The sequence below is a fragment of the Sander lucioperca genome, chromosome 5 (assembly GCF_008315115.2).
Source record: "Sander lucioperca isolate FBNREF2018 chromosome 5, SLUC_FBN_1.2, whole genome shotgun sequence".
In the NCBI taxonomy this organism is placed as follows: domain Eukaryota; kingdom Metazoa; phylum Chordata; class Actinopteri; order Perciformes; family Percidae; genus Sander; species Sander lucioperca.
The window spans coordinates 1289688-1317500 of NC_050177.1; the positions used below are offsets into that span (position 1 = coordinate 1289688).

The 27813-nt window shown below is 40.4% G+C and overlaps 1 protein-coding gene across 3 annotated transcripts in view; it reads right to left on the minus strand.

The window, feature by feature from the left end:
* mark4 (microtubule affinity regulating kinase 4) overlaps window positions 1–27813 on the minus strand; it is a 64880-nt gene that overhangs the window by 8355 nt on the left and 28712 nt on the right. For all 3 annotated transcript variants that reach the window (XM_036001015.1, XM_031304173.2, XM_031304174.2), the window contains exons 4-16: window positions 18139–18187; window positions 17991–18056; window positions 16430–16500; window positions 15829–15885; window positions 15419–15655; window positions 14222–14341; window positions 14038–14137; window positions 13139–13248; window positions 12583–12775; window positions 12239–12459; window positions 11500–11603; window positions 6654–6932; window positions 4986–5068 (exon numbers count right to left, since the gene is read on the minus strand). In XM_036001015.1, coding sequence (XP_035856908.1) covers window positions 4986–5068; window positions 6654–6932; window positions 11500–11603; window positions 12239–12459; window positions 12583–12775; window positions 13139–13248; window positions 14038–14137; window positions 14222–14341; window positions 15419–15655; window positions 15829–15885; window positions 16430–16500; window positions 17991–18056; window positions 18139–18187 — 1690 coding nt within the window. The remainder of the gene's footprint in view (window positions 1–4985; window positions 5069–6653; window positions 6933–11499; window positions 11604–12238; window positions 12460–12582; window positions 12776–13138; window positions 13249–14037; window positions 14138–14221; window positions 14342–15418; window positions 15656–15828; window positions 15886–16429; window positions 16501–17990; window positions 18057–18138; window positions 18188–27813) is intronic.

Consider the following 27813-nt stretch of genomic DNA (forward strand, 5'->3'; position numbering starts at 1 on the left):
CCTGTCTCATGTTGTAGATGTGCGAAGTATTTTTCTGTACTGACAGACTGAAGTCTAATCTTCTACTCATATGTAGCTATGCAATTTTTTACTTAGAGAGTAGATTATTGCACATGCCACACGGAAGGGCCATACACATCCAGGATGTATGAGCTCATGGCTGCTGTACGGTGCTTTGGGTTAAAGTATCTTCTAAAGGACATAAGAGGCTTCCAGGTACTATTGAGTTTAAGGCTGCATACTGCACTTCCCTCCGTTGGCCACCAGGGGCTCCTGTTGCTATTTTCTATGCCCTACCAACCTGGCAACCTGGTTTCTATTCCAGGAACTGGGGGTGGCCTGGAGGAGCGAGCAGTAAGACTTGATTTTTTTTTTTTATTTACTGAAAATGAAACTTTCTGTAATGTGACCCTGGCTCTGACTGAGGAGCTGTTGCAGGGCTGTGCTTTAGATCTCAATACATGTTTTATGTGTCACCTCTCTGAAATGACATGTATAGATCCCTGCACATAGATAAACACTGGATTGCTCCTCAGCATTTATGAATGATTATATATAGATAATTATCCAGCAGATATCTGGAGGGTAATTCCTGATGGCTTAAGAACACTAGACCTCATTCCAGCAACTCTGTTGGGAACATGTGACTCTTAACACCATTATGTTGCTGAAAGAACAGGTAGCTGTACGATTCTTTTGAAATCTTTGTACTCAACAATAATTATGTCAACGTTTTGAGACTGGAGTGTCCAACCTTTACTATATTTAGGATTTAGGAATCTATCTAACTGTTTTGTGAATGAAGAGTATGAAGTGACAGACTAGACATACTCTTATGCATTGAATTAGGGACTATCTGTGTATAATCTAGGACTGGGTATCGGTACTTAATACTTTAAAAGGTATCGACCGAAATAAACCCAGTACCATGTATTATCAAAACACTGCATTCAATCCTTTTTGTACCCAGATCTAGAAAAAAACGACTTTTTGTATGTTTTTTCTCACAGCCAATCACCGCAAGCGTAGAAAAAACATAAGGAAAATCAAATGAACTACTCTATATTGGTATCACTTTAAGGGGACTGGTATTATTATTTAAACGATACCGAGTTCTAGTATAAACTGTGCAGTATGTGTGCCAGATTGTGCAATCTGTATGAAGGATTGAGAGTGAGCGAGTGAAAGAAAGAGGAGCAAAAAGTGTCAGGAGTGAGAGAAGCTAGCAGCAGTGAAACGGGACAATCGGCTTGTATCTTGAGGGAGAGCTGTGCAAGATCCCAGTATCTTGAGAGAGAGCTGTGCAAGATCCCAGTTTAAGAGAAGGATTAATCCTGGTTGCATAACTAATCCTGATTAAAAATGGCAGTGACGCTGGGTCAGTCAGGATGACTGGTGCAGGCTTCTTACAAGCATTTAGCTCGTGCAGAGGACTCAGACATATGCTGTGTAATCCTAATGTCACAGGTTCAAAGCTACAATAATGCAGACTCAATTCTTTTAACCCAGACATGAATATTTACAACTAAAACTTTAAAATGTTGAGGACAGGTCATTCAAGAGTGCAAACCTTTTTCTCCCCTTTGTATTGCTATCGCGTTGTTACCATTATAAAACTGAAAGTCATACTTCACTTGGTTTACTGTTACCACAATATTTCTGCTATTTACACTGTGAATGTTGTCTATGTGATCACAACAGGAGGTGTAATCTAACCTCAAATCAGTTGAGAGAAAATCTCGAGAGTAATGTACAGTATATACTAGACTCGTCAGAGATTCAGCAATTCTAATAATCAATTATTTGTTTTGAGTGATTTTTTAGGAAAAGAAATGTTTTTAGAAATTTAAAATGTGATTATTTGGTTTCCTTCATCTCCTTCAATTGTAAACTAAATAGTATTGGGATTGGTCGGACAAAACAAGACATCAAGATACAGTATATACTTGCGATGGACATTTTTAAACCGTTTCTGACATTTTATAGACAAAACGATTAATCATTTATCAAGAATTAAAGGGTAACTACCGTTTTTTTCAACCTGGACCCTATTTTCCTATGTTTTTATGTTTAAGTGACTGAACAACAATCTTTGAAATTGGTCCAGTATTAAGCATGAACGCTGTAACCAGCAGCCACAGACCGGGCTGCAATGTAACCCTATGGGGCAAATGTTCAGCATCAGTTTGGTCCACTAAAAAGGCTCAGATTATTATTCTAACACATTATGGAAAGGATCCCTACAGAGATAGGCCTTTTTAAAACCTCTTTGAGACGGTTTTGTTTAACCAGAAACAGCTCTGAGGTCGCTAGCGCTAAACCCACCAGACTCCATTTAAAAAAACAATACTTTTAGCGTGTATAGAGCCAACATATTTTTACATGTAAATCAATAAACTATGTGTTTATTTCAACCCAAACTAGAGTTGTAATGATGATGTAGAAAGACGACCCAAAACGGCTTTTCATAGTTTTATTATGTAGAGTCTGGTGGGTTTAGCGAACGCAATTTCGCAGATGTTTCTATGTTTAAAAAAAGGATCTTACTCTTTAACAGAAAGGTCGACCTCATTAGAAATCCTTCCCATAATGTTGTCAGACACTTAGAATATTAATCTGAGCCCATCGGTGGCAAAACGAGCACTTTTGTGAACGTACATACAAGCTGGACAATTGCCTTATTAACTTATATTGTAGCCTGTTTCGCTGCTGCCGACTGCAGCGATCTCGCTTAATACTGGACCAGTGTCAAAGATTGTTGTTCCCATCAGTCACTTAGACACAAAAACATAGGAAAATAGGGTTGAAAAAAACGGTAGTTACCCTTTCATTGACAGATTAGACAATAGAAATCAGTTAGTTGCACTAAAGAAAGACATTATTTTATGATGAAGTATTATTATTCACCCTTCTGCAGTCTCCGCATTCCTTCAACCTACTCCTACTTCAGTTATCATTTTTCTAAATTTCTTCAAGTGACATTTATCAGTGGATATCACCGGACATTGTGACTGCAACAGCATAAAAAGAACTTAATCAAAACACAATGTTGCACATTGCATTCAATGTCGCTTAATACTGGTATAAAGCACTGGTCTCCACGCCTCTTTGACCACAGCTTTCCTCTTTATAAGACTGTTTTATGTCGGTGCAAAAAGTTGGCTCTAGAAAGAAGCCTTTGCTCTTTGATTCTGAAGGACTGACATCAAAAACTACACCTACGTTTGAAGGTTTTAGATCACTGAAACATTTTAAATCAAATTGGATATCTGGAAATGTGTCAAAGTTGTGCCATGATGTCTCTGTATTGCCAATCATACACGATAATGAGAAATATTCACCCCTAATAATTAGAACAGCAATGCTAATGCACACTACATTACCGGTAGTAATGAAGTAGTTTACCTCAAAGACAGCGAGTCTCTCTCTTTATCACTTCTCTTCATCCTCTTTCCCCCTACCTTTGTCCTACATGAAACACAAATAATGCACCATCCCCCCTTTTCCTGTCTGTCCTGGATCCTCTACTCGCAGAGATCCCACATTCCTGCTGTTTTGTTAACAGCATGAGCAAACATATGGTGTTGATTACATGACTCAGACTTGTACAGTTGAGTTGCAATAAACTCACATACTCCTGGCGACACACACGCACATCTTCATCGCGTTGCTTATTCTCAAAATCGAGTTGTGACTCTGAGTGTGTTGTGTGTGAGTAACAGACAACGCTAACATTCAAAACGACTGTCTAGTAATAAGGGTAAACTTGAACACTCGCATCTAAAAAAAAAATCACTATAACAAAAAACAACTTCACAACCCTGTTGTCCCAGAAAAAAAAAAACCGGTTGTGTTATTGTTGGAAGCAGGTAATGATGCTGTGCCACCTACAGCCTCTAGTGAGTGCTCCAGCAGAAAGCCCAGCCAGCAGAGACACAAGCAGTCCAGACAGACAGAGACATTCAGGCAGGCAGCTGCTGAGATTTAAGTCACATAAACATACAGTTTTGAGATAGAGCTGCTTTACAGGAAGAAATAATCTTGTAAACTGAGTCAAACCTCGACGGCAGTCCTAGAAACTCAAGTTTGCTGGATAAGAATTTTGGTCACAGAATAAAGCTGGGTTTAAACTGGGCCAGAGCTTAAGCTTCCAAGGCGAGGCTCCTAAATGTCCTCAGTCAGAATGAAGCCTTAGTTCAGCCTCTACGTTTCTACAGAGATGCTTTGAAGTCTGGAGTTTCTAACCCTAACCCACCGTTGTCAGTTTTACAAACAAGGGTGGACATATTGACAATATACTGTATACCATAAAACGATAGTAATCTATTTATACTGAGGTAACTACCCTTTCAACATGTGCAGTATATGGTCATACTGTAATATGACTGATTTATGGCAAATTGGCATTATTAGAATTTAAAAGATTTTTACATCAATGTGATGAGAAAACCTTGACAGGGTTTCAGCAGTGCTCACCCATTTAAATTTCATATTTTAAAGACCTTTTTAACACCACATAAAATGCAATTTAATACACGTTTCGCAATCATACCAGACAGCATACCAGAAGTCTAGTTTTCTCTCAGACCAATTGAATTACAATATGGTTAAAGGTTATTATGGACAACAGCAAAGAACGGCCCAACAAGCGACTGTCTTTAAGCCTTAGTCTCTTCTCGGTGGAAAACGTAGCAAAAAAAAGAAGAAAATAAACTTTGTATCTTTAAAGGAAAAGAGGTTTTCCAGTTTACGTCAGTACAGATGGACTGTTCTCGATGCCAGAGCACCGCAGGTTCAATTTAACTCAAACGCTGATTAAATTCCTGCCTGTAGAGAAGCTCCTCTTCAGATAAATGTTTGTACAACTAAACTCCAACCTGTGACAGACAGCGAATGAAGGGTAAAGGGAATGACAGGGCACTGGCAAGCAGGCAGACAGTCAGACAGACAGAAGCAGCCAGAAAACATGGGAAAGGAAGACTTACTAACTGTTTTTGTCCCCTGTGGGAGGGTGCAGCCCGACATGGACTTGTTTGAGCTCTGACGTTTAGAAGGGTCAAGAGTGACCCTAGGAGGAGAGAGGAAGAAGAGAAGGAGATGAAGAGAGGATGAGAGGAATGGGAAAAAAAGGAAAATTAACAGCAGAAAGTCAGAGAGACATTGAACAAAAGAGAAAGCAAGTGAGGGAGAAGACAATATAGATATGACAGACAGTAAGAAGCACAGGTAGAAGAGGCAGAGAAGTACAAATCAAACTGTATGTACTGTAGTTCAGGAAAAAAAGAAGGATAGAAGATTGGCAGGTGACTGGCAAGGAAAAGCAAAAGTTGTTAAAGAATTAAACAAACAAACCAACAGATAAAGCAACAATAAGCAGCAGAGAAGAACTGACAGTGAAAGACATCCAGTATGTCCACCTGACCAGCAGACCTGGGTCAAATAGGCTTGTTTGTACCAGCTTAGAGTCCCACCCGGGTGAGGTTAACTGCATCAGGAAAACAGTTGATGACAGAAGCTGAAAAGTGCACGTTACACAATTGGATTTTACATTTTTTTCTTGAATTGAACATAATATCCAACTGCAGAAATGTAACAAGTTTAGATAAAGGGCTGCAACGGGATTGGGCCTTTTATTACTGGTGGCGGCGAACGGTTGACATCACTTCTGCAGGATGAAATGTTTTATCCATTGACTTCTAGTAAACTATATGCTCCCTAGTCCCAAATTAAGTCAAATTTTATTTTATTTCTCTCTGATTCGCCTACTCTTTTTTCACAAACTCGGCGTTGCTCTTTTTTTTAATCTCTCTATGGATACATTTAAAGATCAGAAATGACCATCCTTAATTCTAAACCCCCCCAAATAAATGAGTTCTGTCAACGACACCAGTAGTTGTCTGTCTTGTTTGTCTCTGTTGCTAAAAAAAACAACATAAAGAGGAACACAATCTGTGTTCCTACTGCCTCTTCTTGAAGCTTTTTTTTAAATTTTTTTTTATTTTTTAATGTTAATAATAAGGTTTGTCTTTTCATATATCTTATCTACTATTTCATAAGGGCTACATTTGTTGTTTCCCATGGGAAGAGGAAGACCCATTTTCAATAGAAAATGTTGTAATTGGCAGAAATCCCACAACTTTTGGCAGGCGTTTAATTGAAAAGAAGCACAGGCCTCTAGTTTAAACAAGTAAAACAAACAGAAGTATTAATGTTGAAACACTATTAGACCCAGGTCTGAAGCCTGTGAAGCCTTATCATTAGAGAAGAAAGGCTGGTAGGTTAGTGTTGGTTAAGAAAGAGATGGTGAGAGTCAGCAAGGTTAGCTAAATGATCATCATGTACAGGTTTCTAGCAAAACAGCTGTCCAGTTACAAGCCTATACAGGCTTTTACAGGCAGTCTGCTATCACTTCACCACACTTGGATGGTTAGCAGTAATCATCAAAAACATACAACCCTTAAAAATACTTGGAAATGTCTGAATGAGCAAAAAAAAACCTGGAGTTAAAGGTTAATTTGTTTCTTGAGTTATCGTTCTCTCTCTTCCTGTTTTACCTATAGTCACACTCACGCCTCTAAAGAAAAGTAAAACTCATCCTTTTTTAACCTTATATCCTTTCATTCCCTTCTCCCTCTCCTGGCTTCTCCCCTTACCTGCGGGTCAACTTGGAGGTGAGTTTGCTTAGCAGGTTGGTCGTGGCCCGGGTCCTGGCGTGGGGCAGCGGGCTGGCATCATGAGACGGCGTTGGGGAAGCTGGGGGAGCATGGGATGGAGGACGACGGTCTCTGATCTGCCCTCCATGGAAAGTGCTCCTCACCGTGGATCCCCTGGAGAGGCGGGAGGAGGGCGTGGAGGACGCAGAGGAGGTCCCAGAAGCACCAGCGATGCTGTGGGTTGAAGGGGAGGCAGGGGGTAGGCGATGGGATATGGAACTGGAGGGAGAGGAGGAGAAAGACCAAGAGAGGATAAATGCAATCAAGATCATTTCAATTTGCAAGTGCAAGAACTGTGCAGGAATCACATACGCGTTACATTATAGGACCTCCTGCTAATTTCCCAAGTATTCAATATCTTTATATAATTTGTAATATGTATATATGTATGATGTATATAACATCTAGGCAGAGGTCTTTTCAGTTTAAATATAATAAAAAACATGCTGGCAGGTAACATTACATTGTCATCACAGAAATGCAGTAACTGTTCAAATCAGTATTACTTAAACAGGAACAAACTGCATATAAATACACATTTGGCATGCTAGTGAGTATTTACAGCACCAGGACAGTGTATTGAGTAAATCCCACATTGACTCAAAATACAGTGCCCATGTTTATTGTAGTTACTTTAATGTTAGTAGGATCAACCCTTGTTTTTTTGTCTTTTCATTGGATTTGCTGGCAATAGTAATAATTAAATAAAATAATAATAATAAAAAAAACACCAACCTTTTGAGGCAAATTTATGTTACGTTTGTTAAAAAATGTTCACAGTATACCAAGTGAATTAAGGTTTACTGTACTACCACAGATACAAAAGCCAGTATTATATACTGTATTTCTGGTTAAACATGCCTCTTCAATATGCCCCTAAATAATGGAAGGCAGGATCTGAAATAAATAAATAAATAAATAAATTTGGTTACATGGCTTTAGTTTTGTTTACTTTTTGGACCACAAAAATTTGCATGTGTGTAAAGAATTGTGTTTTATGATTACAAGTGCATTTGTAATACTTGTATAGCCTTAAACTGAGGTAATATAAGACTTTTTGCCAGACTTTCAAGAAGCATGAATACTACGGAAAGGAAATGTAACAAGAGTGAGAGAGCCAGCTGCTCTTCACATCATGACCAACAGTTTTTCCTAATCTCTGAATGGACCCAAAATGCTCTCAATTCCCTTACCCTTTGACACACACACACACACACACACACACACACACGCACACACACACACACACACACACACACACACACACACACACACACACACACACACACACACACACACACACACACACACACACACACACACACACACACACACCTCTGACTGGCTGGTGGCCTGAGGCTGCTTTACATAACGCTCTAGATAACACCGGCACACAAGGTTCAAGTGGGGCAGAACCATTAAATGAATTACGTTGAAGCGCAGCCGTTGCAGAGCAAAATCGTTTAACATCAATGTGAACTATATGACTACTGCAGCTAACTGCAGGGGGTGCACACCAGGGATGGAGGGAGGAGAGGAAAAGAGAAGAGAAGGGTGGAGAGGCCTGAGAGATGAAGACTGAAAAAATGGTGAGTGGAGACAAGGATTAAGAGAGGTAGAGTTGGTGCAAAAGTGGGGAAGAAAAGCGGACTCCCTTTCACCGTCAACACCTGAGATTTCCGTTTTAAATTTATACTGTTATTTTTTTTCCTTCTCTGTTGCAGCACGATGCTTATAAAAGTTATGAGTATAAATCATTTACATGACAGTAAAGAGGGTTGAGACTATCATCAGGAATGACACTTTTAGATTAAGGGCCCTATTTTAACGATCTAAGCGCATGGCGCAGGTGCATTTAGGGCGTGTCCAAATCCACTTTTGCTAGTTTGACGGCGGAAAAAAAGGGTCTGTGCGCCGGGCGCATGGTTCAAAAGGGTTGTACTTAGTGTCTTCATTAATTCATAGGTGTGTTTTGGGCGTAAGATGCAATAAACCAATCAGTGTCACGGGGAAAGGGAAGTGTCTCCCATTCCCTTTAAAAGCCAGGTGCGTTTGGACCTTGGAGCATTGCTATTATGATGGCGGATTTGCACCGTAATATTTTTATTTGTAATCTTTTGCATGTTTGTGTGCTGCTGCGTGTCCCTGTGTGTGTAACAAGCATAGTGTGCGTGCGCTGTGCAGCCTAGGCGCATTTCACTAATTTGCTGTTAAAATAACAATGAAATTCTGCGCTACTGACTTTAGACCAGGTTTTTGTTGGTCAATGGCGCAATCACTTCCCGCTGCCTCAAGATAGCAATACGCCAAGAATGCACCTGAACACACCTCCCTGTAAGACCAGCACGCCCATGGGCACAGGGCACAACTGTGTCGGTCTTAAACTAGCAAAGACACTTGCGTCGGGCTTCGCGCTGCGCCGGGTACCAGATAGGGCCCTAAATCAGCCAGTCCTTTGTACACCTGTGCTGAAGATGGTTCAAACGTTTTTAATTATTTCTAGATAAAGATAAAAGGCTTATTATCATTGAATAAGTTAAATTACATGAATTTCAGAGTTCAACAGTATTTACATAAAAATAACTTTAAGTCAAGTACACTTTAGTTAGTTTAGTAAAAGTACCTCAGCAGGATATTTGGCCCTTGGACATCAGGACTGTGTATGTTTGTCTACATCAAACTCTTATTTGCAACAACAGTATGTCTTGGCATGATGTCATTTATCTTCTAGCGTCATCATAGATTGTCTGTGTGTGTGTAATGTGAGTATACACTGCAACGTGTGTTTGATACACCTGTATGTTTTATACAAACAAATATGATTAACTATAGTCACACACACGCTGTTGTGTACATAATCAGTGTTTTGTGTCTCTTGTGTACCTTTAACTAAATGTGACTGCGTGTTTGTGTCGATGCACGTGTTTGTCCCATCATCCACTCTGGCATGGCATCACATTGACAAGGCCTCTGAGGCAAATGGAGGGTTACGTTGGCACAATGCCAGTCCTCACTTCACCCTGCTGCTCTCTCCTGCTCAGTTCCCCTTTTCTCTTTTTCTCATCCTGTCTTCTTTTGACCTGTCCCTCACCACCACCTGTTAAATCACAAAATGGGGCGGTAAAGGTGACTCGGTGTAATGCCTGAATGTAATAGTGTTGGGTGTGACGTCAAATCAAAACGGAGGGGCGAAACACAAACTGACTCTAAAACACCAGTGAGTCAGCGCTCCATCGAGAACACTGTTTGAGCTTTCTTTGGTATCTAATGAAGCATCATGGTTGGTCAACATGACCATGTTTGTGCAGTTTACTGACTTATTTTCAACAATGTTCTATGCTTTTGTGCAGTTTATGACTCCTTCATGTTTTTCTTTGCTGCTTTCAATGAATTCCTGAAAACTCTTCAACGGTCTCTTATCCATTTGATAATTTGATAAACCCTCTGGCTGACCTGCCCAGAGGGCCCCCCCCCCCATCTGTGCAGGAACATTTTCTACTGGAGGTCAGACGACAGACAGGAACCTTCTGGCTCTTCCTCAGAGAGGCAATATTACAGAGTGAGTGATAAAGAGAAAGAGGGATGGAAAACAGGTCAGCCAGAATGAAAGTGAGATAGTGAGAGAGTGACCATAGGGAGACAGGGAGAGGGAGAGAGAAGAGACTGTGGATGCCATACTCGGACACTGCCAAGCAGACAACCATCTGTCACAACAGACAGTTCATATTGGGTACATAAACACACACACACACACACACACACACGCACACACGCACACACACACACACACACACACACACACACACACACACACACACACACACACACACACACACACACACACACACACACACACACACAAACCCACTCACGCATAGTCTCAACCCTTTATCCTCTCTTGAAGAGACAAAATGTATGTGAGACAAACACTCTGGGCCAAACACTCTCTAAGCTCTATGCAGAAAGAGACAAGCTGTACTATACCAGTGGAACCAGTCTTTACAACATCCCTTCACACTGTATTTATTATGAATATGTATGTGTTTCCTAGATTGAGTTAAACAGGATGCAACAGGGCAATTCAAGTTGACACAATCTTTTTCCTAACCCAAACCTAAATCCTAAACCTAACCTCAACTCTTGGAGGTCCTTAAGGGAGTTTGGATACAAGATATGATTAAATTTAGAGCTGGCACAAAGTCAAAACAGACCCCCAGTTTGCTCTTGGCTGTTTGAACTGGCGCTATCACTTGTGGTGATGCTGAAACCTTCAGTATCACTTTTTATTTGTTTATACATATGTGCTTCATGACCGTTGGCTGTCGTCCAAAATTCCACAAATAAAGCCAGAAAAACGCTGTCTTTTGTTAGGGCTGGGCAATATATTGATATTATATATGAGTGTTGTCTTTTCCTGGTTTTAAAGACTGCATTACAGTAATGTAATTTTCTGAACTTACCAGACTTACTAGCTGTTTTATTATTTGCCTTTACCCACTCATTGTATAAACATTATTGGTGATTATTAATCAAAACTCTCATTGTGTCAATATTTTGTGAAAGCACCAATAGTCAACCCTACAATATCGCCGCAACATGTACAATGACGTATTTGGTCAAAAATATTGTGATATTTGACTTTATCCATATCGCCCAGCTCTACCTCATGTTGCATTTGAAAAAAAAAAGAGTCCTATCAAAAAATGAAGAATTACCAAAATGTCCACACTTTTAGCTGTGAGGGCACTTTGCTTATCTTTTACATTACATATACAGCTCCTCTCACCTGTTTTCCTTGCCATTTTGCAGCAGTGTGTGTCTATCAGTGCTGGATCGGTCTGTACACACATACGTGTTTCTTCGAGTCATGGCACTGGCAGGGACGTTATTCTGGAGAAAGAATCAGAAATCCAAAATCATATGAATGTATGATCTTCTCAATTGTCTGTTTTAATCTGATGTGGCGGGGTAAAGGAGTTTACAACATAACACAATGAAAGAACATTTATTATGTCAGATAATTTACGTCACACTATTTGAAAAGCCCTAAATTAAAAAAAGGCTTTTCAAATAGTTAAAGAAGTAAAGACTTCTCTTGATTGTTTGACCTCAGACAGTCATGTGTTCTGCCTGTATCTCCCATACAGAACATTAAAGAGTTAATCTCAGGTTAATCTGGCTGCTGTCTTCAACTCTTTAAATTCATCATTATTCATTATACATCATCATTCACTCATTATCTTATTGAACAACCGTTACCTCCATATTCGCCCTGCTGCGTCAATCTACAGTTTGTTATTCATCTATGTTTGCAAGTGTTGTACAGTTAAACTCTTCTCTAATTTGTGAAGGACTTTGCAGTCTCTATAATATCTGTGTCAGTGTAGTCTAATCTGAGTAAATGGGATTAGGATTAGATTGAGGATTCTGCCATCTGTACCTGTTCTATTGATAACGGATTAAAGGTGACAGATGTCTGAATCTGGATGATTCATCACACCCACAAAATATCATTTTGGCCTTACTGTGGTTGCGGTAACTTCCTTGCGCCGGTCAGGTATCTCTGCCTTATTTGGGTTATGAGCAGAGCTAACCATGGGACTGGAGGGGGCAGGGATGCTACGAGAGCCAACGGTACTGGTGCTCGGCTTGCGGCTTGACAGCCGCTCCTCCTTCAGGCCTGGACCTTCGCCTACACCACTGGGACTCCGCTTAGGGTTTGTCGAACCTGGAAGCGCTGGACCACCTGAGAGATAGGATACAAAGTTCTCAGTGAGGTAGATTTCTGTAGCCCTTTCAACATTTGAGAATTTATTAAACCAACTCTAACTTATCACAAAACGTCAATGATCTCGCCATTTAGCCTTACAGAAGTCAGAGTGTCGTCTCTGGCGGTGGTAAGTGGAGGCGCTGCGCTGCGCCTTGTGGCCAGAGGAAGAAGAAGTTGCAGCGGAGGAGGAGGAGGACGATGTGGGGTGTTTGCTGGTTCCGTTGGTGAGGGTGCCGGGTCGGACTCGAGCTAGACTCAGACTGCTAGCTGACCGAGACTCACTGCCCTCCGTCTGAGAGACGGACACACAGACACAGAAAAAAAATGTACACTACAAAATGGCTGGAGACGGACATTGATTACGCTGCTTACAGCTTCTCTTCTATTCAACCCAGGGCTATAAACAAGACCATGTTAGTCTAGTACAATGAAACCCAAAATTTGCAATATGAACTGTTGATGACACCCTGTCCATCCTAAATCTGATTCCCATTCTGTGGTATTTCCTAATTTTGTGATATTTGATTTAGTATATGATCTTATCTGGCAAAAGTTATGACATACGCTGTCAAATAAATGCATAAACCATTAACTCATATTCCACTTAAATACAAAGAAAGCTGCGAAAAAACAAACAAACAGCTGATACACTCACCTCATTCTTGCGTCCCAGCAGCAGGTAGGTGGCGGTGACCTCATTGTACTTCTGACTAGACAGTGAATCTCTGATCTCATCTCTGGTGAAGCCCATCCCAACCATCACATCTGGAATGAGACAAATTAAATTACAAACATTGTAATTAAAGTTCCACAGAAAGTGACAAGCTACACAGGAATCATGCAGGTTGACGTGTACAATTATGAAAGGTTCAACCTGAGTGCTCTGCTTGGTGTGAACCTTCAGTTCTAGTAGAAAATGTGTGGAGCACCATTTAGGTCATCTTAAACTTTTATGATTCTAAATGATGACGTCCCACAGGACATTCATGTGGAGGAAGCTTTGAGTGATGCAATAAGAGATCTCTGGCATAAGCTTTCCCTGGGAGGTTGAACAGTGCACCAGAACTTCTTTAACCAACCAAAAGTCATCATGACGGTGTTTGGTGTTTTAAGCCCCTAACGTCGTCTTCCAGGCAGCGCTGCCAGGAAGGCACTAGGATTAGGCAATGGTTAGGGTTAGGGTTAAGGTTAGATGCCTTGAAGTCGACGGTCGCAGCGCTGCCTTGAAGCCGACGTTGGGGGCTTAAAACACCATCGAGCCATCATGACAGACACTGATGACTTTGCGGCCACAACTACAGACAGACACTTCTGTACTGGAGGCTTTGAACATGACCCAATCAGATTCCATGTCCCCAACCTCCCCCAAAAAATACAAAAAAGCAACCCTCCAGAGATGGCAGTTAAAGACTCTGTGGACAGGGGCCAGATGTTCCCAGCTTACCCTCACTGAATATATTTGTTTACTGTTACAGTAACCTGCCACACAATCCAACTCAACGCCAGGCAATTGTGTGATCAATGATTAGGCAAATAAATGAATGTGTTTCTCACCAATGCGGCTGGCATTGTTTAAGTCCTCCACAGGCTCTGTGTGGGGCTTCAGATCCTCGCCGTCATAGCCGATATTTATCCACTTATCTTTCATTATTTGCTGGTGAGGAAAGAGAAGGAGAGCTCAATATTTAGACACTAATGTGGTCAATCTGAACTTGCTGTATGTATGTTTCCTCCTCACGTCCAGCGAGCAGCGCTTGGCAGGGTTGAGGACCAGGAAGCGGCGCAGGATTCCCTCGCAGTCTGTAGACATGTAGAAGGGCACACGATATTTCCCCCTCAAAACACGCTCCCGCAGCTCCTGAACGCAAAACATATTGATAAACACAATCAATTTCCACTACAGGGACATTGAATCTATAAAAGATCGGGACTAGGCAATATTTAAATACTGTTTATTTTATTATGTGATATTGTAATGCACGTGCATGTGATTAAAATGTTCACTTTTGACCTCTAGTGGAGCTGTTTTTCTACGAGTGGGCCCCGTTTAGTTTTTCTAGGGTACGTGCACACGTTCCTGCCAATGGTTTCCAGTGACTGACAGGTGGTGGCAATGTGCGAAGATATGCTGCAATGTGCCAACAAAGGCAGTGAAGAAGAAGACTGAAGGCTAGTAAACATTGATGTTAACAATGCAGGATTTAAAAATCAGCTTTGCAAAAGTGTTTTTTGAGGAAAGAAATGCATTCATCACATTTGTTAGGCCTCAAGGATAAAAACATCTTGGAATGCATTATAAATGCATGTATGACTTTTCTTTATTTACAAGAAAACTCCACAAGGTCACTTCAAACACATTCAATAAGAACACTGGAAAAAAGGATAATTTGAAATTTCCTAATTTGATATCATGCTATTATTAATGTGAAGTTCAATATTTTATACAATACAGCAATTTCATTGTTTTCAAATGTGGAATCACTTGCTATCTATACTGATTATCCTAATACTGATTTTAACCATGTTGCAAAACCCCGAGAGGAGAAAGATTAAAACCAGTTTGCATTGTGAAGGACAATGTGCAATGTGCTACAGGTGTTTTAGCAAAATGAGAAAAGGGTTTAGATATTACTAGCATGCTGTTTTAACAGAAGTCATAAGAACTACTTTTATCTGGCATTTTACACCGCCCAGTGTTCTGGCCTTCAAAAGCAAAGTGCAGTGACAGGTGATTGTATCTAAAAATGAACTTCTAATAATGTCTCTATGGTACAGTCTTTTTCTTCTACATAATACCAATAATAAGTGAAGGAAAACAACAAAGCACACACATAGTTATTGTGCACTGCACCCCATGTTCTAACTGCAGTAAGCCAGCTTTCTGTCTCCTCAAATTACATTTATACTGGACCAAAACAGCCTCCACGTCACCCACCTTTAGGTTCTGTCCGTCAAAGGGCAAGGACCCACTGACCAGTGTGTACAAGATGACACCCAGGCTCCAGATGTCCACCTCTGGACCGTCGTACTTCTTCCCCTGGAAGAGCTCTGGGGCGGCATAGGGCGGGGAGCCGCAGAACGTGTCCAGCTTACTGCCCGCAGTGAACTCGTTACTGAAGCCAAAGTCGGCTATTTTGATGTTGGAGTCGGCGTCTAATAGCAGGTTCTCCGCCTGCACAAATAGCAGAAAAATATCTATAATTAAGTATTGTTACTGAAAAGCTGAGTGCATACAGTCTGTTCAATGTGATAACGATTGAGACAGAGACTTTCACAGATATCTGGTTATCTAAAGAAGGTTCTTAAACCCTTTTTCATTTTTTTCTTGTAACATTGTGTAATCACCTTCAAGTCTCTGTGAACGATGTTCTTCAGATGACAGTAGTGCACTGCCGAGACAATCTGAGGAGAGAAAAAGACAATAATATGACGATAATTGCACTTAATGTTTGTACTTAACATGTAAATAGAAGCTAAACTAGGAGCTCCAGTCACACATTCACACGCCCTCCTTGACCAACAATGTAACTCAACATCACAAACAAAAAGCAGATGACTGACTTTCTTTCTGTGCAATCACACCTACTGTTTGTTTTATTTGGTCTGAACCACAGTGGAAAAATGTACTGCATTTCTTCATTTCTGCACTGCCCAGTTACAAGCAAAGCAAGGACTATAAGCAATAAGTCACATCAACTCTGACACTGAAGTATCTCAGATTTTAGCTCTTGTAACGTTGACAAGATTAATTAATACAGTATGTCCTCTTCCTCTCTTCTTAATCAGTCCAGACTTTTGTTATGCTCAGTTTTCCAACCACAAGGAATAGCTGGCTGTCATATGTCAACATTTGACCACATGGCAGCTAATATTTGTGTAGGGACGGACAGACAGACAGACCGACCGACAGAAAGACGAGTGAGATAAGGAATGACGCTTAACGGACCTGTCTGAACTTGGCTCTGGCCTCTTTCTCCTTCATTCTGCCATGAGCCACGAGGTAGTCAAACACTTCGCCTGGAGGAGAAAAAAGAGAGCAAGACTGTAGTTCGGGCCAGCATGGAAGTTGCTTAATAGTCACACACAACTGTCACCAGCAACTAGGTTGTCCTTATTAACAGGTTTGGTTCTCATTCTTTTTGCACACATCAATGCTCAGCACTGTGTCTTTGCTGCGACACCCCTGCCCACTTCCCAGCAAATTTGAACTCACTCAAGCTCATACAACAACCCTTGCAAACTATATATGCTAATTTAGAATGTTTATTCCCTCAGTATGTGTTGATGTGTGTTTAAGTGTTATAAAATCTCTGGTCTCACTCTGGTGTTTATGAGTTTAGAGTCAGGTCTGCGCCAAACTTGCACAAATATGTTTTAGAGCATTACAGGAGCAAATGTAGCAATACCGTAAAGGGTTGAAACCTGGGATAAATCCTCCTACACATGAAAAAAACGTGAGATAGGGCACAGAGCATAGTGCAAGCACTTCAGACACAATGCACAGTTTGCAGGTACAGTGCACGTCATCATTGCTTCTGGCTACCTCCTTTCATTGTTGCACCTTGTAAGGTCAGTGGCAATGATGTCAAAGTTGAAATAATTTGAATCTTGAGTGCAGCGCTAGGTGGCAATTCCGAGCGGTGCACCATACCAAAGATAGCACTTCCTTCGAGTTGTCTCCACCGCTCTTCGCATAGGAAAACAATGGAACAGGCAGCACAGAGCAGTTTTACGGCGGATCATGTGTAGGCGGCTTAAATGTGACATGAGTAAGAGCACATGGGTATGTGTATGTGGTAACACCTTGTGTTAGATTTTTATGACATGACACATTAAAAAAACAATCCTGATATTTCCAAACCTGGTATTGCATTCATATTCCACAAACTCAAATGTTTCAATTATTTTTGTGTGCAGGTCTCCATATACAGTATATTGTGTGTGTGTGTGTGTGTGTGTGTGTGTGTGTGTGTGTGTGTGTGTGTGTATGTGTGCACTCCAGCCAACCATTTGACCTTAGAGATCCTAAAAATAAAAAAAAAGAAAAGAAAAAAGGCTGAAGTTGAGTTGAACAGAGCATGTCGGCTGGTGAGCTGCTGCCTCCTTATTAGGTATTGGAAGTAAGAGATCACACAACATCCAGAAAGAGCAGCGGAGAGAGATTAAAGGATCACAAGAAGAGAGGAAAGAACAACAAAAAGCTGCAAAAATAGAAATGTGCATGGGAAACAGTTGAACAATGTTAAAGAGCAAGATGAATAGAGGAGCACAACAAAGGGGAAGTAGAGGAAACAGTAGAGAAGTAAAGAAAAGTGATTTGCCTTTTTCACAGAGAGAGAACACGACATCTCAATAATGAAAATGGAGGAAAAAGGGAATGGACTCAATCTTTTATACCCTAAATTAATGAGTTCATCGGCTGTACTGTATAGCTCAGTCAAAGAAATCTATCTAATTGGCACCATTCAATAGTTGGCCATGATGGTGGTGGTGGGGATGTCACTCACCTCCGCTTGCGTACTCCATAATCAGGTAAAGAGTCTTCTCGGTCTCAATCACCTCAAACAGCTTCACTGTAACACACAAAAGACGAGGCGTTAACACCAAGGCCAGCATGGAAACAAACACAAGATAATTATCTGGAGTGGAACTCACCTATGTTGGGATGGTTGAGAGTTTTCATGATGCGTACCTCTCGAAACAGCTGGGAAAAAGAGAGAAAGTGAACCGTCAGACACCATTTTTTTTGTAATGTCTCAATTAGAAGATTACACAAAGGTCTACATTCACATTTAAATTGCTTAAAATATTTTAAATTACAAAAAAACTAAATTATCATAATAGCAAAAGGATAACGGCAATTTAAACTGCTGTGTGGCTTGAATTGAAAAGTTGCTTATATTATTTTCGTGACGTGTAAGTAACTTCAGTTTAAGAGCGGGCAATATGGACGAATTAAAAAATAATAAAGATCAAGATGTTGATTCATGCTGAAGAATTCAAAATTAAAATGGTTAAGTTAAACTCGTGTTCATTCCATAAAAATCAAGGGTTTTACTAGAACAAAATGCAGTATATACAGTAGAAGGTGTTTAATATCGTATGTTATAGATTGGAGTTTTTGTGTGATTTATTTACACATGATGATGAACCGTGAAACGTATACAATATGCCAAATGCATGGTTACAATCAATATATGGAGACACAAAGAATAATACTAAATGTACTTTTGTGAATTAAAAACACATCTGAGTCGGAGTCTTAAAGTAAAAGCTCTTTTCTTTGTTTTTGACTTTTTGGAAAAGGAGGTCGGCCTTCTCACATCTACATTTGAATTATTCCTCATTTATTCATCGAATGAATTGTTCTTCAGCTAATTCATACAATCCACAGCTGGTGTATAGAGCCATTGTTCCCCTCACTCATCTTTCCGACCACCTCTAGACCTGGGCCACCCAAGGGAGTGTCTCACTGGTGCTAGGCTGACAGCAGGGGCCCCCTCCCCTGGGTGTGCTCTCCCGCTGCCCCCGCCCCTTATCAATCACTGAGCTCCAGACTGCTGCCTCATCCTGCCACTCTGACGCAGTCTCTCTCTCTGTCTAATTACAGTAATGTATTCGTCTGTGAACTTTAAAAGATTACAGAGGGAAAGCGCCATGCTAGAATCCTCACAGTGGACCACGCTGATGAACTGTTATAATATGTTTCTAACACCAGATGGAAATACAGTTAAAAAAAAAAAAAAAAAAAAAAAAAAACACCATCATTTCACCACAGAAATTATTAAAAATCAGAGAAATTACAGGAAATACCAGGTGGAATATCAAGTCAGTTTGAAGAAGACCCTTGAAATAGGTTTTAAAGCTGACATATATGTTTTAAGGTTTTGGGATTTTGCCAACTAACTGCACACCTGTTAATAAGGGTCTGCATACAGTATCTGTAAAGTGATGCAATGTAGTCATTCATCCATCATTAGTTGTACTGGTTTGGTTATTAGTGTCAAAGTGAGACATTCGGACCCTGGAGGGGAACGAGTGTGTATGTGGAGACATAAGAAAAAACAAAGTGTGTGTGTGTGTGTCAGGACTATTTCTGTATCTGCAGGAAACTCAAACTGAAATAGAAAATGAGGCAGATTAACAATGCACAGGAGATGAGGGGCGTAGAGGGAGGAAAAGACAAGAAAACAATATGAATGAAAGCGGGAGGGGCAAAATGGTACACAGCAAGAAGTAAAACTGAGGTGTATTAGCATTTTGTTTTGGATTAGAAGTGTTACTTATTGCTCTGTAAATCTCCCAGCAAACCTGCCTTGTTTCAAACGCTTTAAGAATAAATTACACAAGTGAAAAAATGTGAGAGCACAGAAAAAGACAAAGAGGAGAGAAAATTCAAAAGCAGGAATGCACCGATGCCTTCATTTTTGTAGGCGGCACTCTGCTGCCCTGGGAGACAAGTCCAAATACCAGCGAGTCCGAGACAAGTCCGAGACCGTAGGAAAACCGTCTTGAGTCCGGACTCGAGTCCAAGGCCAGACTTGAGTACAACAGCCCTGCTTGATGCATTGTCATTTGACCACATTCCTGAATGCACCAGGCTTTAGATAAGAGAGCTGCCATGTGTGAAGCAAGTCGAAGTCACATTTAAGACACAGGGACACATTATATAGACTGACGCTTGCAGTGTCAGTGACTGAGTAGGTATTTAGTAGTTTAAGCTAATTGCATGCACATGTGCATATGCATGTAAGTAAGTAAAGTTGTATTTATGTAGCACCTTTTAAAACAGTTACAAAATATAAATGAATGAGTAAAGTAGAAAGAAATTACAGTATATAACACAGAACAATGAGAGACAGACTAAACAAAAAATCCAAAACATTAGATTTAAAAAAAAAAAGACCACTACAGAATATTATTTTGTTAAATATTCAAAAAGTACAAAAAAGATTAGCAAAAAAGAGCAGAAGATGTCAGTAACTAGGAAAGTAGAGACTACAGTAGTACATATTTGATTAACAGACGGATGCTTTGATCTGTCTATCCTACTCATTAAGGGAGGGCTGACTAGTACTGACTTATATACACCCTGCTTCATATTCATACTGAATGTAACTAATTAATGTAATAGACATATCAGACAGCTGCTGTGTAGGACCAGTCAAAGACAGCAGAAGCAGAGAAAATATGATTTTCTTCCATTTGTTTATCAATCTTCTTTTGAAACAAAATTCGAATTTCCTTCATGCCACATGTTCAAGGAATTTGCGTACTTGCAGTGAAGCAACAACACTTTCACGATGACATAACTTTACTTTTTGCCCGAGGCGATGTGTGTATGCCTGCGTGCGCGTGTTTTCACAGATATCATCTCAGACAGATTCCCAGAAGAAAAAGACAAGATTAGTTCTCCCATGCAAACATACGCACACACACACTCACCGACTAACTTGGCCATGCTGTGCAGCCAAATGTATATTTTGTGCCAAGATAAGACACGGACTACTTCAAAAAGACATTTAAATAGCAAACAACTACCACACAGGAACTAGTGCAAGATATTTTGTTATAAATGAATTGCCAATTTCGATAACCTATTAATTGTTCAAGTTCTCTGCTTTATATCACTGTAAACTGAAAATGTTTGTGTTTTGGACTGTTGATTGGAAGCAAAAAGCAATTTAAATAGGCTGTGACCTTAATTAAAAAAAGAAGAAGGAATTGACACATTGACAAATTTCTATTAACTCCTCATATAAACAGGCAGGGATGCACAGCTGCAGTGATTTGACATCCCGTCGGTTATTTGTAAAATCTTGATGTGAATTCATATGAAGAAGAAAAATGTGTTGTTGTAGCATTCACACATAAGAACCACAGGGAATAGTCTCCGTCTGGTCATGTGTTATAACATTAGTTTGCTTCTTCTTATTCTCTGTCAGTTCTTTTCTACTCAATGCTCTTAAAATGGGAAGCTGCATCGTCATAAAACACCCCCACAGGTCCGCTGGGAGTGTGTGCGCAATTGAATTAAGTGCACGGTGCATCAGCTGTTCATCTGAGCTTTAAGAAGAAATTTCGACTACGCCTCTCCCTCTCCTCCAAAACAGAGTGTGGCTGAAAAGAGACTTGAGAACCAGAAACCTCAGCAGCTGACCAGGAAATTGTTGAGTCACTGGTATTGAATCGCCAATCAATCCTCAGCTCATACTGCTGTAATGTTGTGCTGTGGGGCAGTCATTTGGTTTCTTATCACACTTTTACATACATGTTGTAGATTAAAAACATTCCTTGGTAAAAGCAAAAAAAAGGCCTGACTTTTCCCATCACATCCGAATGCAGCATTTGTCCACTGATCCGACAGAACAACTTCACTCTCTTATGTTCCCCCTTTCTTTCTGGTTATCTGCCATGGCAATAACCCCGCGTCACAGTTGCCATGCCAACCCAGGTATTAATCCCTGGGCCTGAATTTCCTGCTTCCCAGGGGATTGTGGGAAGTCATGGAACGACAAGCACATGGAAAGAGCTGAACACAAAGACACACACAGCTGCCGCCATGTGGAGTCCTCATGTGATAAAATGTTGATTTTTATGGATGAAGGCGAGACACTACAGGCAAAACATCGTTTTATTCATGCACTGGTCAAGTTGGAGATTTTGGGCTATGTTGCTTCCATAACATGCCTTACTTCAGTCTAGTGGAAAGAAAACAATCAAAATAAAAAAAGATATGCTTTCAAACTCTTCTGTACAAAATACAAATATTTACTAAGCCCTTATCTCAGTTCCAGACAATATTTTAATATCTGATCGTGGTGTATTATTTTCCAGCATCCTTCACTTTTCCTCCGTTCATCTTCTTCTTCCCTCTTTATAGGCAGAATTAATCAACTTCTGAGCGTTTACATCCTCTGTGTCTCTGTCCATGCCAGGAATTATTCATCAACTGCTAAGTCAAAGCTCTCACTGCTTTTCCACCACAAAGCAACTTAATGACGATTGAGTTTTTTTGCCCCTTTGCTCTCTCTCACTTTGAGAGCAGTGCTGCGTGGGTTTGATTCATGTGTCTGGTCTGCCAGTCTGTCAACCTTTGACCTGTTTATCCAGGCTGTGTATCTGTATTTTTCCTTTAAGTACACTCACGCAAACACATAACGAGAGAGAGAGAGAGAGAGAGAGAGAGAGAGAGAGAGAGAGAGAGAGAGAGAGAGAGAGAGAGAGAGAGAGAGAGAGAGAGAGAGAGAGAGAGAGAGAGAGAGAGAGAGAGAGAATGGTGATGTTGAAATGGAGAAATGAGGAATTGATAATGCTTGTCTAGCTGACATATTTAAATGGCCAGCCCTGTCACATCTCTACCCTACAACACAGTCTAAAACACTGCAGTTGTCTACACTTCCTCTTATCCGCCACAGCCAATCATGGGACCAGAGACACTCAGAGAAATAAGGGGGAAGAGAGTGAGAAGAACGAGAGAACGAGAGGGACAGATGAACACACAGGCCTCTCCCTACTCCAACGTCAGAGTGCCTCTTGTGAATAACCCTCTGTTTGTGTGTGTTAATGTGTGTGTGGGTGTATGGGTTTGTGTTAATGTGTGTGTGTGTGTGTGTGTGTGTGTGTGTGTGTGTGTGTTAGTGTCTGTAAACTCTGAATGAAACAGACCATTACTGACTAGGCTTCAAGGTACAAGTCCTCTTCATTTAAACTACAGGCATGGTGCTCTTCAGCAAGGCACAGCTCAATCAAAGCCAGCTCATCATCATTGGTGTTCCTGAACGTCGTTGAAAAAACGTTGGCAATGTAGCTGCAGTTGTGTGTGGTTCTGGTGTGATTAAACAGGTCATGGAAATTCACACATGCACTGTCACCCTGAACTTATTTAGACATTACATGGAGAAGCTCTATGTCAGAACGCAACGTCCGAATCAGTTGGACCGGACATTAAACAGACATTACCCTGACAGTTTCCTAGTGCAAAGTCAATGCAATGTTCGATTGAGCCCTTGTAAAGAGAGCAGGTCATTGTCCGGAGAATTCACAGCGAGCGAGTGAGCGTGTTGATGACGTTTTCCATCATGCGGCTGGCACAAAACCGGAAGAAAACTAACTTTGAGGGTGAAAGAGAAGGGTCATTTACACAAAGACGGCAACTAATATGTCTAACTGTAGAGACAAGATTTGGGAACTTCTGTCGGTAAGGGCTCACGCTGAAATCGCCAGACAAATTCAAGTAACAGCAAGACTCTCTGTTGTCTATGACCAAATCATGAAATGGGCTACTCCTCTACTTCTGCCAGAGACATTTCAGACATGTATATCTAAACACAGATCTGAGGGAATTTCTACAGTCTATGAGCACCTTCAGCACATTTTGATTGCCTCACTCAAGGATAAAGGCAAACAGTAATGAACCAAACTGTCAGTTTCCTGCCCAATGTTTTGGGGCACTCTAATGAGCAACATTACTCAAGGATTTGCCTTTGCGCTTTTTATTGTCGCTGGGGAACATTTGAATAGACTTTTGACCTGGTTTCTCCCTTTGTTGCCTGTTGCTGGGAGCGCTGCCCTTTTACATTATCCCAATAAAACGCCCACTATAACACCCCCCCCCCCCAAAATACCTCCATTCCTGTAATGTACAGCAGTAATTGGAGCTCCCAGGCTGGTCGATGAGAGGAGCTGAATCCTTAATGAAGAGAAGCTGGAGTTTAATTCAGATCTCATATAGCTGGCTGTTTGTTTTCAGCAAGGCAGGGCATCATACTTCTCTTCTTCTGCTGTTCTATTTACCGTTGCTTTGAAGATGAGCTTGTGGGAAAACCTTCTGCTTTGGCTCTGTCCGCCCTCTTGTCCCTTTATTGTCTAATTATTCCCTTTACACACTGGCACAATAACAACAATGCATACAGCAGCAACAAGATAATTATGCACAGACACCCACACAGGGACAATATGCTGCATACAATAGCAATGCAGATAATGGCATTACACGTCCATACAAAAGGCAGAGCAGAGACCGTGAAGGGCTGTGAGTCTATCCGCCTGTTATCATACACACAGACACACACACACACCCTGACAGAGAGAGAGAGAGAGAGACACACACACACACACACACCGACAGAGAGAGAGACACACACACACACACACACACCGACAGAGAGAGAGACACACACACACACACACACACCGACAGAGAGAGAGAGACACACACACACACACACACACACTCTGTCTGTTCTTTTTGGTTCTGCTCTATATCTTGTCTTTCTCAGGGTCCCTGCTCCTGTGCCAAGGCCTCAATAACAGCACCCCCACCCCACCCGACCGTTCCTTTTGTTTGCCTGTCTGGAATTCAGCTCCTGGCTGAGGGGGCCTGGGCGAGGGACAAAAACACACTTCACAGCATTAGATGGTGGCCCAAACATTGTCCTGCATGCACACACATACGCTTTACTTTTGTGCACATACACAACATTGGATGGCTGCCCACAAAATACTACTGTACTCAAAGTAACACCGGGCTTTTGATGGGGCCCTCCATAGTCTGGCAGATTATCCAACAACACACATGGCAGGGAAGAGTGAATTAAAAACACACTTGGTCCTGTACAGTATGTTGCTATTACAGCCGTAAAGTTTTAAGATATGAAACAGGACAACAGCATATTTTAGGTAAGGTATTCCCAAAAAGATTAAATTGAGATTCAGTAAACAAATGGGTTTTCATGCACTTTCTAATGTCTGGAACTCTTTTGCTGAGTTCAGGTGTGAGTAGGACAATCTGACATCAGGATTTCCAACTCTGCTTATAAACACCTTTGCAAATGGATTTATATACTCTTTTTTTTTTTTAAGACAATGAACACCCAAAGGCAGATCATAAACAAGAATAAACCACTTACAGAGTGTGCAGCTTTGCAATTTGGAGAATTGCTCAGCATTGGCAGACATATGCACTTACTAAATGCTCTTTAGTAGGTGTGGGCAAAAACAGAAGACAATACTACAAATTTAGGTGATTGATTTTGATGAAACCTGTGACGAAGACTCTACTTCATGATTTGATCAATTGTGTGGTTTATATTATACATCAACAACAGATTGCTGGATTAAATAAAGATTAGAGGTGCAACGATGAATCGATTAATTGTCAACTATTAAATTAATCGCCAACTATTTTGATAATCGATTAATCATTTGAGTCATTTTTTTTTGAAGATTTCTCTGATTCCAGCTTGTTAAATGTAAATATTTTCTAGTTTCTTCTCTCCTTTGTGAAAGTAAACTGAATATCTTTGAGTTTTGGACAAAACAAGACGTTTGAGGACGTCCTCTTAGGCTTTGGGAAACACTGATCCACATTTTTCACCATGTTTTGACATTTTTATAGATCAAACAACTAATCGATTAATCGAGAAAATAATCGACAGATTAATCGACTATGAAAATAATCGTTAGTTGCAGCCCTAATAAAGATTCTACACAAGTACACCTGCATAGTTACGGTTTACACTTCATTTCAAGTCCAGACACATCAAACAACTATTGCACACAACTTCACTTTGCACCGTATGATGACTTTTTTGTTTTATTTCTTAATGTTCACATTGGAGCAGGCTGGCACTTGGGTGAAGCAGGGAGCTTGCACAGTGGCAGTACTGGCTGTTCTATAGAAACTCTGATTTTTTCAAAACACTAAAACCTCACAGTTCCTACATCACTGAAATAGTTTTAGGAGCCATAGTGTAGTGCTACGGACAGTAGAGAGTACAGCTGTGATTACAGTAGAGCTACTACTGCAACACAACGCCTGAGGAGAAAGGAGAGAGAAGTGGGACACAAAGCTAGAGTAAAAAGAACAAAATAAAGATTTGAAAAGGAGAAAATAAAAAGGGAGAGAGTGAGTAGAAGAGGGAGGGAGAAATTGGGCATAAAATGACAATACAGAGAAGAAGATGGCAGAATTAGACTGATGCGTAACAGAGTGTGAAGAGAAAGAGAGCAAAGAATTAGAGTTGACTGAAGCTACTGTGCTTCTGTTTCAACCCAACTGTGAATACTATATAATATATTTTGAATATTATATGTTGTGAAAATTAAAATGCAAATTAAGTGCATCTCCATTAGGTATACTGAAGCAAATAAATCTCCCATGAAAGACAAACGATTGAATACTGTGGGACTAATACACTTCAGTGTCAGCTAAAGCTACACTTGTTTCATGTTTTCATCCAAAGACAAAGACACATCAGCTGATGGTCACTAAACCAAAAAGAGGCGGGGAGACAGCAGGTCTGTAATTTCCTAACATTCCACCAGAGAGTATTTTAAAAAGTCCAGCCTCTCGTGTAAATCGTTGATCCAGAGTGATCCAGTAGTTTAAAGCCACTAGGGCTGCTCCCTCTTAGTCGATTAGTCGACTAATCGGTCGTTTTGGTCTTAGTCGACTAAGATTTCTTTAGTTGATGAGTCATTTTTTATGCTTATTCATGCTTAATTACTCATTTCCAAGAAACTTATGAGCACATTTCTGGTAAACACAAGATTTAAAGTGGTGCTTTTGCAGGATTAATTGTGGAGAAAGTCAGTTTTACAGATGGTTCATTAACTACATTTATATTGTGCTTTTCTAGTCTTAACCACCTCTCAAAGAGCACAGCTCTGTCGATTACATCAACTAATCGATTAATCGACAAAATCATATAAGGGTTAGTCGACTAAGAATTTCTTTAGTAGAGGACAGCCCTAAAAGCCACCATCATTTAATCAGCAAATACATCTCAGTTTCAATTTATTGAGCAACACCCTCATAAAAAACATCTTAAAAGTTGGGAGAAAGCCTATATTTTAGCTTTTATACTGTACTTTAGAAAATCAATTGGCAACAATTTTGATAGTCGATTAACTGTTTGAGTTGATTTTAAGCAAAATCGTCAAACATTTCATGTTGCTGCTTTTCTCTGTTGTATATCCAATAAATATGAATATTTTTGCATTTTAGACTGTCAGAAGAAAAAAACAAGCCATTAAAAAGATCTCACCTGGGACTATCAGAACTTTCTTTCAGAATTTTAAAGATTAAAAACAATTACACACAATGAATTAACTCCCCATATAAATAGGCAGACAAGCTACTATTCACCAACAATTTATAGATTAAACGAAGAATTGAAAAATAAATAAATAGATTACGATAATAAGCGAAGTTCAAACTCGGTTTGTAGATTATAGAGAATGTTAAAGCAGGAAAAAGAGACAGACAGTGAGAGAGAGGACAGACAGAGACAGACAAAGAGAGAGACAGTGTCACCTGGCAGCATG